The sequence below is a fragment of the Mustela nivalis genome, assembly GCF_964662115.1.
Source record: "Mustela nivalis genome assembly, chromosome: 10".
Taxonomy (NCBI): domain Eukaryota; kingdom Metazoa; phylum Chordata; class Mammalia; order Carnivora; family Mustelidae; genus Mustela; species Mustela nivalis.
In genome coordinates this window covers 42,411,122-42,425,219 of record NC_139029.1, presented here as the reverse complement: position 1 = coordinate 42,425,219, position 14,098 = coordinate 42,411,122, and the positions used below count along the sequence as shown (strand labels likewise).

General features: G+C 38.5%; 1 protein-coding gene across 3 annotated transcripts in view; it reads left to right on the top strand.

Moving 5' to 3' along the window:
* Positions 1–14,098, top strand: part of USP24 (ubiquitin specific peptidase 24) — a 138,280-nt gene that overhangs the window by 56,488 nt on the left and 67,694 nt on the right. For all 3 annotated transcript variants that reach the window (XM_082688546.1, XM_082688545.1, XM_082688544.1), the window contains exons 17-24: positions 3,733–3,840; positions 4,671–4,820; positions 5,521–5,652; positions 6,500–6,611; positions 7,708–7,784; positions 8,745–8,885; positions 9,044–9,097; positions 10,612–10,727. In XM_082688546.1, coding sequence (XP_082544672.1) covers positions 3,733–3,840; positions 4,671–4,820; positions 5,521–5,652; positions 6,500–6,611; positions 7,708–7,784; positions 8,745–8,885; positions 9,044–9,097; positions 10,612–10,727 — 890 coding nt within the window. The remainder of the gene's footprint in view (positions 1–3,732; positions 3,841–4,670; positions 4,821–5,520; positions 5,653–6,499; positions 6,612–7,707; positions 7,785–8,744; positions 8,886–9,043; positions 9,098–10,611; positions 10,728–14,098) is intronic.

Below are 14,098 nucleotides of genomic sequence, written 5' to 3'. Positions count from 1 at the left end.
CACTGCTCCCAGTAAAGTTACTTTGTTCCAGATAACAATACCTTGCATTTACATAGCACTTTCTAGTGAACTAAGTGCTCACAGATACTCTCTGGAAGTACACACGGCTGAGGGGGGCAGTGGGAAGATCAAAACCCCCTGGACATGACTCCAGGCAGGGGGGTGAGATATATTCTGCCACTAAAGGTGTTTTTCTATGCTATGCCCTTTCCTGCCAGGCAGCAAGGTGGGCTGACTGGGGATAATGTCTCCCTGCCAGGCTACACAGAAACTAAGCAAAGGGTAAGACAAGATCACCCACCTCTTACTCCCCTCCCAACCTTAGCTACCTCTGTTGCCCCCAACTGACTCTGACTCCCCTCCCCTCTGCTTTTCACACTTTTAAAATTCCCAGATTCCACTGTTGTGTTCAGAAATCCTGACCTTTTTTTCTTAACTTCATTTTTGTAGATTCTGCCAGGATACCCTTGGCTCCCGTGGTCCTCTTTCCTTTGCTTCCTTTAGCCTTCCACTGTTTACCCCCAGCCTTTTCCCTCTTATTTCACTTCTTTTTGCCTTCAATTAAAAATTTAAATGTACTCATCCAAAAAAGAAAAGAAAATTTACTAAACCAAAAAAGTCATTTTTACTCAAGTAGCAGCGTTTGCGTAACCCTAAGTCATTCTCTTAAGGCTTCCCCCAGCACAGCACCTGGCAGCTTCTAAGTAGATGCCCGTCCTTTCCTCTTGATCCCTCCCCTTCACCCTGTTGAGGACACTAAAATCTTTACTTACCCAGTGTGGAGTGGCCACTATTTGCTGAAATGTGTAACTGAAAGCAAGAGTAGCAAGATGTCCTCAGTGCAGTTTCACAGTGATTGGTTAGCACGGGAAGAAAGACTTTTTAAGAAATGTCCTCCTGTGCAAAAAATTGGTACTATGAATCTAGATAAATGGCTAGGTCCAGAAAAATAAGACAGATGACGAAGTGGGGATGTTCAGCTTTGAGAATGGAATTCAAGAAAGAATATGAACATGTTCTTCGGAGACTTAGATTGTGGTAGAGTTTGATTGCACTGACTTTTTAGGTCTCCCAAGAAGTCATGGGAGGCATGTTTCAATATGAGAAGACAGTGCACTTCAGTGAGAACAGTCTGCCGTCGAGGGCACCGCCTCCTAACTCCCTCATCGTGGGAGACACCAGGAGAAAAGTTGTTTAATGACAGTGAGTGAGGGTTTACGCGCAGGTTTGTAGGCTGTACCACCTGACCTCTGAGGCTTCAGCTGACGTTCAGTGTCTGCTTCGAACATGCCGTTACCTCCTACTTACGAAACCTCAGCTCCATTACCAGGCATTATCCAATATGCTCATTTTAATTGTTTCCCATAGTCTCTTGCCCCTTTGGTAACTAGAGAAAAATCACTTAAATTTTTCTTGTAACTTAGCAACCTAGTGTCATAGATACGATGAAATAAATAACATCTTTCCTGTTAAACTGTTAAACTGCTAAACTTTCCTGTTAAACTACTAAACTATAGGAAGATTATATCAGAAGTACTTTTTAAATTCCGATTTTATAGGATTTCCTTAATTTTATTGGACATTGAACAACTTCCACAGGATGACTTTCTATGTTAAAATAAAAATATTCTAGCCATAATTGACTTAAGTCTTTCATAATGATGCTTTTTTAATATATCTGATTATTTGCTGAAGGGTTCATATTTATATCCTAATGTTTATAATCATTAGTAGGTATCGGTTTGGACTTAAGCCTTAGAGTTTTATTCTTTGTCATTTTGCAGCTCTTCTATTTTAGCTGAAATATGTAGGTAGTCTTGCAAATAGTTGGCCTATAATATATACCTTATTTCTCTGATTCTAAGATGCCTGTGATTGGACCCCGCATCACAGACCTAATAAGCTTGCAAAGAAGAAAAAAGAAATTGCACATTTCCTTTCACCATTCGCTTGTTAAAATTCCTGCCCAGAGTCTGAATGGAAGCCTCTTTTTGGACCAGTATGCAGAGCTTCACTGGCACAGTGCTTTTCATTATCTAGAGTAGTGATTTTGACTGCTGAAATCTACCAAGAGTGACTGTGTACTTTTGAGGCATGTGAAAGAATATGAAATTTTGTGTCCTTGTCCTTTTTGGTAAATCAGTCTGCTTTTTTTCCTTAATTGAATTGTGATGTGTATATTACAGGATAAATGGCTTCTCTCGAATTATGGGTGTACCTTTGGACAGAGACATTTAGTGCTGGGTGACAGAGCCCTTCATCGGGTCTGAGTCTGTCATACCAAATTCCCCCAGCTGTGAGAAATGCTTTAGACTGAGACCACTGGCAGTTTTCTTTGCTTTTAATTGAGTTGACAGATGCAACAGGCTAGTCGATAGTAGATCATAGTGCCATCTTTTTTTATAAGAATTTTAGTAACAAATCCTTGTTCCAAATTTAAGTTAAAAAGCCATTCTTGTCTGGTGCTACAGAAATGAGGTCACAACTAAAACGACAGGTAGATGCACAAACAAATACATTTCATATGCAGCCAAGGGTACATGCATTCAGGTAAGGACAGCTGTGTCAGAACCTTACTCCTACACCTAGTAGCTGCTAAGTTACTTTTGACAGTTGTAAGAAGCCTCAATTTCAGAAATGTTGAAATTTATAAAACCTGTATCTTAGAATCCAGGAAATAGGGTATTTGATGATTGATTGGCTGATCCTCAAGAAAACCAGTACTGTTTTTGGCAATAGCTCTCTCAAATACATATATTTGGTAGTATAGTCTTTTCCTGCCAGAGACAGAAAGTGTATTTTTCCAAAGTATTTTCTACCTCATATAGGTCTTCATCTGACAGAGACACTTGAAGAAGGAAGAGAAAGCTGTAAAAACAAAAGCAAAATCCAGCCTTTAAAGTAAAGGCTAAGGGCTTAAAACTTCTACTCAGATTTTTAGAGACTTAATAGATAATTTGATTAATAGTGTTAAACACTCTTCCAAATTTTATAAATGTCTTATAGTTCAAAAGATGCTATGTATTAAAGAACAGTTCTCTTTTTAAAGATCATTTCACAAGCATCGGACTTTTCAGATATGTACTATGAAAGATCTGGATTGTCGTGTATCAGTTTCAGAAATAACATTTGAAAGTGTTATGAAAAATACAAAGTATAACTGTATAGTGCTGTAATAACTAATAAAAATAGAATTCTCTCTTGCAAAATTGTTCTAACTAGGATGTACAAGCAGCTCCTGAGTATTTTCTTTAATATTTAGACCACTATCAGTATCTTGATCATATCATTGGTATCTTAATCGTGTAATTATAGAAAATCATATTTTTATACCATTTTACTTATCAGCCAGCTCAGTATTATCCAGGGTAAATTTTGGCCATCAGCTTATTTCATTCCAACATGTCCTAGCAGCCTGTGCTACTTAATCTATCCTCTGAAGTTGCTAATTCCTTGTCGTCTGTTTTTTGCTGATGTACCCCTATACATTTACTGTCACTTCACATCCACTCCTGTTTGCAGTTCTTGGCCTTAGGAAATTGCATGCAGAATATGAAGTTGAAGACTGAATTATGAATGCATGGAGATGCGCTCTAAATGAGCAGTGTGAAGAGAAAAATAATAGAATGTGTAGCCATAAAATCTAATTGACTTGGGAAATTTTTATAGCCCGTAAATTTAGCCTGCCTTTTATTTCTAGTGGTAACTGATGTAACTTCTTTTTAACTCTAGTCGTCTCAGCTAAATAACCCCCAGTTTGTATGGGTGGTGCCGGCCTTGCGTCAGCTCCATGAGATCACCCGCTCGTTCATAAAACAGACCTACCAAAAGCAAGACAAGGTAAGAGAAGAGCCCTGTTCAGTGACTAACCAGTTAGACACACAGCTGTTAGAATAACGAAACATAAAGAGATTGCTGGGTTTTAAAGTCACTATTTTACATTTTTACGATTATTAATATAGTTCATTTATAGTCTCTAATAATCTTGAGTTTAAACATCCTTCTGCATTCATTTCGATGGATCTTTTCTTTCTTTTTTTTAAGATTTTTTTTTTTTTACATTATTTATTTATTTATTTGTCAGAGAGAAATCACAAGTAGGCAGAAGTAGGCAGAGGCAGGCAGAGAGAGGGAGAGAAGCAGGCTCCCTGCAGACTCCCTGCTGAGCAGAGAGTCTGATGTGGGGCTCGATCCCAGGACCCTGGGATCATGACCTGAGTGGAAGGCAGAGGCTTAACTCACTGAGCCACCCAGGCACCCCATCGACGGATCTTTTCTTTTAATCTATCCTAACTCATTTCCTTTTTATTTCCTTAATTTATTGAAATGATTATACCAGTTTTTGAAAGTCAGAATGTGTTTGGAAAGATGTGAACACATTTGATCTCAGGAAGATTGGGTTGTTTAAGAACCTGGATCTTCCTTGGTGGGAGAGATTTGGGAAGAAAGATCCAGAAAAGTCCACAGCCAGTGAAATAGTTCTTAGGAAAGTCACCTTAAACAAACAAACAAACAAACAAACAAAACTCTGTAGAAGGAGAAAATTAGCAGAAAAGTTTATTCCCTTAATTTTAATTATGTGCATACTAGATGGTTTTATTTGTTTGTGTTGAACTGACAAAATTACTGCAGCTTCTCATGCCATCTTTCTTTTTGTTGTTTCTGCCAAGAGCATTATTCAAGACTTGAAGAAGAATTTTGAAATCGTGAAATTGGTAACAGGAAGTTTGATAGCCTGTCATCGACTTGCAGCCGCTGTGGCTGGACCCGGAGGCTTAACTGGTTCAACACTGGTGGACGGCCGATACACTTACCGGGAGGTATCCGCCCGCCATTGCGCTTTTGTGTCGTGATTACAGTGCTCATCTGGCTTTTTGCACTTGAACTGTAAACAATTACATTCATCGGGTGTCTCTCTGAAAGAGGTAGCCTGAGGTATCTTTGTAGTGACCAAACGGGTTTTGTTTTGACTGCAATCATTTTAAAACAAAAGTTGAGAAAAGTGTTATTTCTGGGTAAATCTTTCAGTAAATCACCTAAAAACGGCCTGAGATAAAGATCACCACCTTTCTTTTGTCTTTCATGGGAAATAGTAATTGTCAGGTTCTCTGAAGAGTTGTTTTGTTTCTTTAAAAACAAATAGTTTTCTTACTGGTTAGTAACCTTGTTTTTAAAAATTAGAAAAATCTTAACTCACCGCTTGTGAGTTTGTGGTGTTTTACTTTGAGATGGCTGAGATGATATTTCCACCGCTTGTGAGTTTGTGGTGTTTTACTTTGAGATGGCTGAGATGATATTTTACTGACATCCTAAGTCAACTGGAATTGGTAATAGACTGCAAGTAGCTTCTACTACATTGTGCTGTCAGCTTACAAACAGATGTCTCACATTTATATTACCCTAAATTATATGAGAAAGTGTTAGGTAGAACTCTTTTTTTAATTAAAAAGATTTGTTCTTCATTTTCCTTTTAGGAAGGAGTGCCTGGAGTTAACTAATTAACATTACTTCTTTTTGCAGTATTTAGAGGCCCATTTAAAATTTCTAGCATTTTTCTTACAAGAAGCTACACTGTATCTGGGTTGGAATCGTGCCAAGGAAATCTGGGAGTGTCTTGTGACTGGCCAGGATGTCTGTGAATTAGATAGAGAGGTAAGAAGACGGTAGTGTGGGTAAAATAAGGCAGAAGTGGAACTTAAATATTTTACCTTTTCTGGGTGTCTCATATTTTTTGTGTGTTTTACTTCTTTAATTCTAAACACTTCTCAATTTGCTAAGCATACTTTGTACTAACAGGCCAGGAACTATAAGTGCTGAAAAAATATTTTATGTAATTTATATCTATGATCTAAATATATGAGTTCTTTAGTAATTTTTATACCATTCCGGGTAAAATCAAATTCACAGCTAGCACAGCTACAGAATTCTTATTGTGTCTTGTGTTTTTTCTCCCTCCCATGGAACTAATTTCGAGTTACCAACCAGAACTTTGAGTCCCTGTAATGATGTTGTACCCCAGAAACACAAAGAAAAATAAATGCCTAGACAGATTTTTTTTTTAACTATAATTAAGCAGCTGAAAGTAGATTAAACCAGGAGCAGAACACCTGACTTGGCGTATTTTAACAATGAATTACTGTTGGCTCATCTCATTTTACAGAATTATAACTGCTTGATAGTATTGTCGAAAGGACTATATACGTGCCCTTGCCTAGCACAGTCATTGGCACATACATAGCCAGGCTTGTTAATAAACATTAGTGGAGAAGCCCAAGTTTAAGTTCCATTGAACGATGTGAGTCTATATTTGCATTATCTGGGGTAAAGGTTGCTAGAACTGCTTTATTTAGTTCCAGAGTACCAGGCATTTCAGTTTTCAGTGGTATTTCATCAATAAATATTTTTGAAGGTTTAAACTTTTCTTCACTTTCCCACTTTGGAGTATGTATTTGCCTGAAATGGATTTTACTTATAGGATAACATTTGTCTTGATCCACAGATGTGTTTTGAATGGTTTACAAAAGGGCAGCATGATCTCGAGAGTGATGTTCAACAGCAGCTTTTCAAGGAGAAAATTCTTAAATTGGAGTCATATGAAATCACAATGAATGGTAGGAAAACAATGTAAAATCTTTTTTTCTCAGCTCTTTAAGAAATTTTTCTTTCCTCTCCTCTGAAGTCCGCTTCTCAGTCTGGAATATCCTTCTGGACTTTTCTTTACATCTCTGTATACATATGTTTATAATCACAGCTAAGTTCCTTTTTTTGTGAATGGTATATGATTAATTTTAAATTATATGGCCCGATAGCTCAAATGGTAAAATGGTAGGATGTATCAGTATTTCATTTCATTTTATGGCTGAATAACATTCCATTGAAATTTTATTTATCTGTCCCACATTTTATTTATCCGTCCATCAGTGGATGGACACTGAGTTGTTACTTTCTGGCTTATTTTGCCACTTTTTGGCTATGACCAATAACACTGCTATAAGCATTTTATGTACAAGTTTTTGTATGGACATTAGTTTTCATTTGTCTTTGATGTATACCAAGGAGTGGAATTGTATCCTGGAACTAACATTTGAAGAACTGTCCAACTATTTTGCAAAGTGGCTGCAGTGTTTATAATCCTCCCAGCAGCATCTGAGGGTTTCAGTTCCTTCCCATCTTCGCCAACACTTGTTACTGTCTGTCATCTTTATTCTTGCTGTGGTGTGTGTCAAGGGTTATCTCATGGTTTCAATGTGCCTTTCCCTGATGACTGATACTAATGAGCATCTGGGCATGTGTTTATTGGCTGTATGTATATATTCTTTGGAAAAATGTCTGTTCAAACCTTTTGTCCACTATAGGTTGGCTTGTCTTTATTGCTGAGCTGTATATTCTGCATAGTATCTCCTCACCAGATACATGATTTGAAAATATTTTGTCACATTCAGTGGATAGACTTTTCACACTCTTGTAGTCCTTTGAAGCACAAAGTTCTAGATTTTGATGAGACCCAGTTTATCTGTTTTTTCTGCTGTTGTTTGTGCTTTTGGTACCATATCTAACAAAGCATTGCCTAATCCAGGGTCTTGAAGATTTATGTCTGTTTTGTACTAAGAGTTTTACAGTTTGAGTTCTTGAGATACTTTGAGGCTTTTCATTGATTATCTGTGGTACTTAGAGTGTGTGAATTTATCTGACCTTCTGTAATTTCAGGTTTTAACTTATTTAAGACTTTTTTTGAAAATGTGAATCTTTGTGATCATCGATTGAAACGACAAGGAGCTCAGTTGGTGAGTACATTATTCTGAAATCTGGGTAGTTTGGATAATCTAGTAAAACACAACAAAAGTGTTGTAATTTTGTTAAAGAATGGGTGTCTCCTCAACTGCACTGACTGCAGGGCTTCTCTTAGAGCATAACGGAGGCCCCCTATCCAGCATGGTGAGAGTACAGTTGACTCCCAAATCCCTCCATGCTTCTTGCTGACCTGGGGCAGCCGGCAGCCTCCTGTGGCTGGGTGAATGTAGGGGAGGGGTCGTTTCATCGAAGCTTCCAACTCCTCAGATCTGGTAATGGACATGTTCCTAAAAAGTTACAACATCTTTCTGAAGATGAATCTTTAGTTCATCACAGTGGCGGGGATTTGGGGAGAAATTTTTAGGAACAGTCCATGAATCAGGAGAATGAGGACCCATAGAATGTATATAGCATATGTTTATATTTACATGTGGACCTTAAGAAAGGAGACAAAAAATAACTCTCTTTTCTAAGGCATAACTCTTGATTCAAGACGTAGCTTCTGGATGGCAAGAATTTTTATGAAATCTCTAAGGCCTGGATCCTGTCCCTTGAACTGAGCTTTGGGAAGACCATATTGAGCCTCAAGGATTATTAACCCCTTCTAGCCTGGCTCTCTTGCCCTTTGGAGAAAAACTGAATATGGTGCCCACCTCACTCCTATGTGTTTCCTCTTCTGTAGCCTGTCTAGGTGTATTTCCAGCTTGGGTTTAGCAATATCTGGAGACAGCACTCCATAACTATCCTGGTTGCCATGGACATAGCCCAGTGTTTGTGTTTTTTTCTTTTTCTTTGTTTTAAAGTTCCAAATCAGTACAACAGTACTCTCGTGTGTAGCTTGGTTTTTGCAGCCTTAATTCATATTAACCTGAAAGGGGTAGACTGAGTGATATAATAAAAGATAATTGTCTGTAATTTTGGTGTACTATATAATTTTTTTTTCTTTTGAACAGTATGTAGAAAAGCTGGAATTGATAGGAATGGATTTCATTTGGAAAATAGCCATGGAATCACCTGATGAAGAAATTGCTAATGAAGCTATTCAGTTAATCATAAACTATAGTTATATTAACCTAAATCCTAGATTAAAGAAGGTGGGTGCTCGTGCACAGAAGATTATATATGTATTTTTATTGATAAGTTTTCACCTTTGGTATGCCCCAAAATTCACTTTATTTTGATGTTTTGCTCTTAATAATGATTGCAACAAAATGTCAGATTAATTTTAATTTCTTTTATCTCTTACTTTTAGGATTCTGTATCATTACATAAGAAATTTATTGCTGATTGTTACACGAGATTAGAAGTGAGTGGTAAATCTCATTTGAACCTGTTTCTGTATTTCATTTGAGCCTCTTTTTGAAATAAATGCTTTGATGTTTTTCCTTTAATATTGGGATCATGTAAAATATTGATATTTGTGGCTGGATTCTACTAAAGAATTTGTCGACAGTACCTTATTGTCACACAGGGAACAAACATTTGCCTTGATTCCCCCAGTACAGAAGTGTCCTTTATGAGAAAGCTTTCCTTCTCTTTCCACCACCCCTCTACCCCACTCCACCCACCCCCTGTTTTGGGGTATAGGAACTGTCTTCAGAAAACAGATCTGCTATACGTTCCACCTTTCTTTCTTTCTTTTTTTAATCTTTACTTGGTTTTTAAAAATTATTTATTTATTTATTTATTTAAAGATTTTGTTTGTTTATTTGACAGAGGGAGAGAGACCATGCAAGCAGGGGGAGTGGGAGAGGGAGAAGCAGGCTCCCCACTGAGCAGGGAGCCCGATGCACTGCTCAATCCCAGGACCCTGGGATCATGACCTGAGAAGACAGAGACTTAACCCACTGAGCCACCCAGGCACCCCACATTCCACATTTCTAATAGATTCTTTTCTCTGTTTTCTCTTTCTGTCAAGGAGTTTCATGAAAGAATTAGCTTTTCCTACCCATCTCCATTTTCACCCGAGACTATATCTTAAATGTTACTAAAGGCCCAGAAGGACACTCAGTAGTTGGTGGTATTGATGTTCTTTGTCCATTAGAAGTCTACTGTGTGATACTATCTCAATCTGTTTCTAGTGCCTTATAGCTCCAGCATGATGGTTAAAGCATTAAGCAGTCACTTTCATTCTTAACTCATGTTTAAATTTTATACCTAATGGAGAGTATTCCAAAAACATAGGCTGCTGCCCCCAAATGTCAATAAGTTAAACCTTCTGATAATGACTATGTGCTCGAATCCATACAGAATTTTCCAGGTTGTGACTTCATCCAGATAGGTCATCATTAGAAACCATTTAAAAGGGGCGCCTGGGTGGCTCAGTGGGTTAAGCCGCTGCCTTCGGCTCAGGTCATGATCTCAGGGTCCTGGGATCGAGTCCCGCATCGGGCTCTCTGCTCAGCAGGAAGCCTGCTTCCCTCTCTCTCTCTGCCTGCCTCTCCATCTACTTGTGATTTCTCTCTGTCAAATAAATAAATAAAATCTTTAAAAAAAAAAAAAAGAAACCATTTAAAATATTCAAGGACCTTAAATGAGGTACCAATTAAGTTTTAACATATGTAGAACAGTAGTTCTCCACTGGAGCTGCTCCTGCCTCCCGGAGATCGTTTGGCAATGTCCAGACATCTTTGTGGTTGTCACAGCCAGAGAGTTCCCACTGGTACCTCGTGGTAGGTGGGTAGTGACAGGAGGTCAGAGAGGTTGCCAAACATCCTGTGAAGCCCAGAAAGCCCTCCAACAAAGGTTTCCAGCCCCACATATCAGTAAAGCTGAGGTTTGAGAAAACCCTGATAGAGAATGATTGGTTCTGTTTCATAGGCAGCCAGCTCAGCCCTTGGCGGCCCCACTCTGACGCATGCTGTGACGAGAGCAACAAAAATGCTGACAGCGACTGCTATGCCTACTGTAGCAACGTCAGTTCAGTCTCCATATAGGTAAGTGCGCAGGAGTGATGGCACGTCCTTGCCTGATGCAGGAGTGTGTGTGTGTGTGTGTGTGTGTGTTTTCTTTTTTCAGTTCAAAAAAATAAAAAATAACTGGCAGCTCTTTTCGGAGATGTCTCAGTTGTGGATTTCCTCCTTTTATGTCTTAATTTTTGCAAATAGTCATATCCCGAGAAATTGTATGACCCCATCATACTTCCCCAAATCTGTATGTCTTTCCCTCAAGATCTGTAGGTCATCATCACCACCACCCAAGCACTGCTCTGCCCCTCCCCTCTGCCTAGTGGACAACTTCTGTTGTTAATTTGGGGCGGGAGGGGGGGTGGTATTTAAATCCCTTTACTTTGACTCTACGTAACAGGAGTAACCTACTCTTTGCGACAGACTACCAGATATATTTATTGTATGAAGAGCAGTTTTCTCCTTGTGCCCAAATCAGGGCATTTACAGCATAAGCAAAATGAAATGGCAGGGGCGCCTGGGTGGCTCAGTTGGTTAAGCAGCTGCCTTCGGCTCGGGTCACCTGGGATCGAGTCCCACATCGGGCTCCTTGCTCCGCAGGGAGCCTGCTTCTCCCTCTGACTCTGCCTTCCTCTCTGTCTGCCTGTGCTTGCTCTCACTCTCTCTCTCTCTCTCTTACAAAATAAATAAAATCTTTAAAAAAAAAAAAAAATGAAATGGCAGATGATGGCTAGTTAAAATCGTGCATTGTAATATCATCATAGTTGAAATAGTATTTCCTTTACATTTTTTCTCAAAATAATTTTTATTAAGAACTTCATCACCAAATATTTGTGTTGTAGTTTTGAACTGATGTCTGTGACCACATTACTGTGTTTAATGTTGACAGATATTATCAGGGAAATCTGAGCTCGGTATTTGCTATAGCTGTTTGCTGTGGTAAGGAACGAAGATGAGTATTCAGGAACGTTAGACTGAAGGAGCTCAAATAGTACTGTGAGGTTTTACAAGCACTTTGTTTTTAGTAGCCCCAAACTGGTGGTGCCCAGGAAACTTTGGCAGGTGCTCCCAACAAGGCTTACTTTGCTGCCCTCTAGTGATGGGTACTCAGATTGTCATTTTCTACTCCTGGAAGGCCTTTGTATTTGTTAATTTACAGTTCTTTTTTCTTTTTAAAGCCTTCCTTTAGAAAAGGAGTCAAAACAATAAATCCTTATATTCTTCATCTTTTCATCTTTTTTTAAAAATGAGTTGAGTACTAAGTAGCGATATTTTTTTAACATGAGAGAGATGCCAATACAACTCAGCCCTCTTGGAGCTCTTTTTAAAATGCCAGAAAAGGGGCGCCTTGGTGGCTCAGTGGATTAAAGCCTCTGCCTTCGGCTGGGGTCATGATCCCAGGGTCCTGGGATCAAGCCCCGCATTGGGCTCTCTGCTCAGCAGGGAGCCTGCTTCCCTGCCTCTCTGCCTGCTTGTGATCTCTGTCTGTCAAATAAATAAAATCTTAAAAATAAATAAATAAAAATAAAATGGCAGAAAGTGGGGCCTCTGGCTGGCTCAGTTGGTAAGGCATGCAACTCTTGATCTTGGGGTTGTGAGTTTGAACCTCACATTGCTTGTAGAGATTACTTAAAAATAAAATTTTACAGGAGCACCTGAGGGGCTCAGTTGCTTAAGCATCTGCCCCTTTGGGTGAGGTCATGATCCCGGAGTCCTGGGATGTAGCCCCACTCTCCTCCCTGTTTCTGCTCTCTCAGTCTTTCTCTCTCTTTCAAATAAATAAATAAATACTTAAAAATAATAATAAAATAAAACCTTACCAAAAATAGTTAAGATAGTAGAAAGTGATTGTAGATTCAGCTCATGATAAAAACACTAACATGACCTTTGCGTTCCCACATTGATGGAAGTGTATTTCAAATAAGACTTTGGTGGAGAATGTGCATTGAGAATTCCTAATTACATGTTTGTAAGATGTGATCAGTCCCTGCCTAGGTCCTTAATGATTCATTTGTCTGACAAACCAGAAGAGAAATGCATTAATGAACTATTGGATTGGGCTATTGGATTGGAATTTCCAAACTAGAACATCTTTAAATAAGTGTGTTTTCTGTTTTTCTCTTTTTTACTAAATGATTTTTATTCTGAATCAGTTCATGTTTGAATGCGTACAGAGCAAAATCATAGGATCATTTTTTTCTTGTTAAAAACTCTAAACACTTTTAATAATATAAAATTTCAAACTTGCAAAAAAAAATTTTTTTTTAACTCGCATTTGAACCAGGACATTGTAGTCAATCTTGTTTTCACTCTAATTGTCCCGTCTTTGGGAGGGCAGGAGTTATTCCCTCCTCTACACAGTGTTCTGCGATGCTGTCTGTGATTTAATTCATTATGGAGGCATAAATAAATTCACTCATTCACTTACTATTAGCACTTAGATATTTCTAAGGATTTTCCATCTAAGTATCAAATTCTAGTCTTGCCCATAGCTGGAAAGGATTTAGAACTCTGTTAAATATGTTCAACAGAACTATTAAAATGTGTTTAATAAATTCTATTTGTTTTTTTTTTAAGATTTTATTTATTTATTTAACAGAGAAATCACAAGTAGGCAGAAGGGGTAGGGGGAATGGAAGCAGGCTCCCCGCCAAGCAGAGAGCCCGATGTGGGGCTCAATCCCAGGACCCTGAGATCATGACCCAAGCTGAAAAGGCAGAGGCTTAACGCACTGAGCCATCCTGGCACCCCTAATCCATTCTTTTTAAAGTGAAATTTCCAATACTGCTGATCAGCAAAACGAACCAATTGTTAGAAAATGGTAGTACCTTTTTTTTCAGATTTAGAAATACCTGTATTTGAAATGCCTAGATTTTCTGGAATAGCACATGTTTCAATTAAGGGCACTTGGATTTTCATCTCTTGATGTTAACACATATAATGTTCTCTTTCGTAAAATATGGAGCTGTGAATGTATAAGCTTGCTGCATGTTGGAGTCCTGTGAATTCAGATAATTAGTAATACACCCTGAGTCTGACCAAAAGGGACTTCATTTTCAGGTGTGCTAGAGCTCCACACTTCCTGGCCATATGTTGCCTGTTCTAGACATGGTTGTCTCTCAGTGCCTGCTGACTTCTGAAGTACTTTGAAAACCAGTGGAATAATAAATTCTTATTTACACAGAATGTTCTTTTAAACCAGATAAACAATTGTTTATCCTTCACTTCCTCTTCATCCTCTGGCTCATTAAAACAGCAGGTGTTATTTGTGGTAGACTTACTGGCTTTTAGTCATCTTCTGATTTTCAGGCGGGTCAGAACTTGGTAACACTTGGTCCATGTTTACCAAATCATGTGGTGTACTTTAGTTGTAAGATTATGAGACTCAAACTCACTGATAG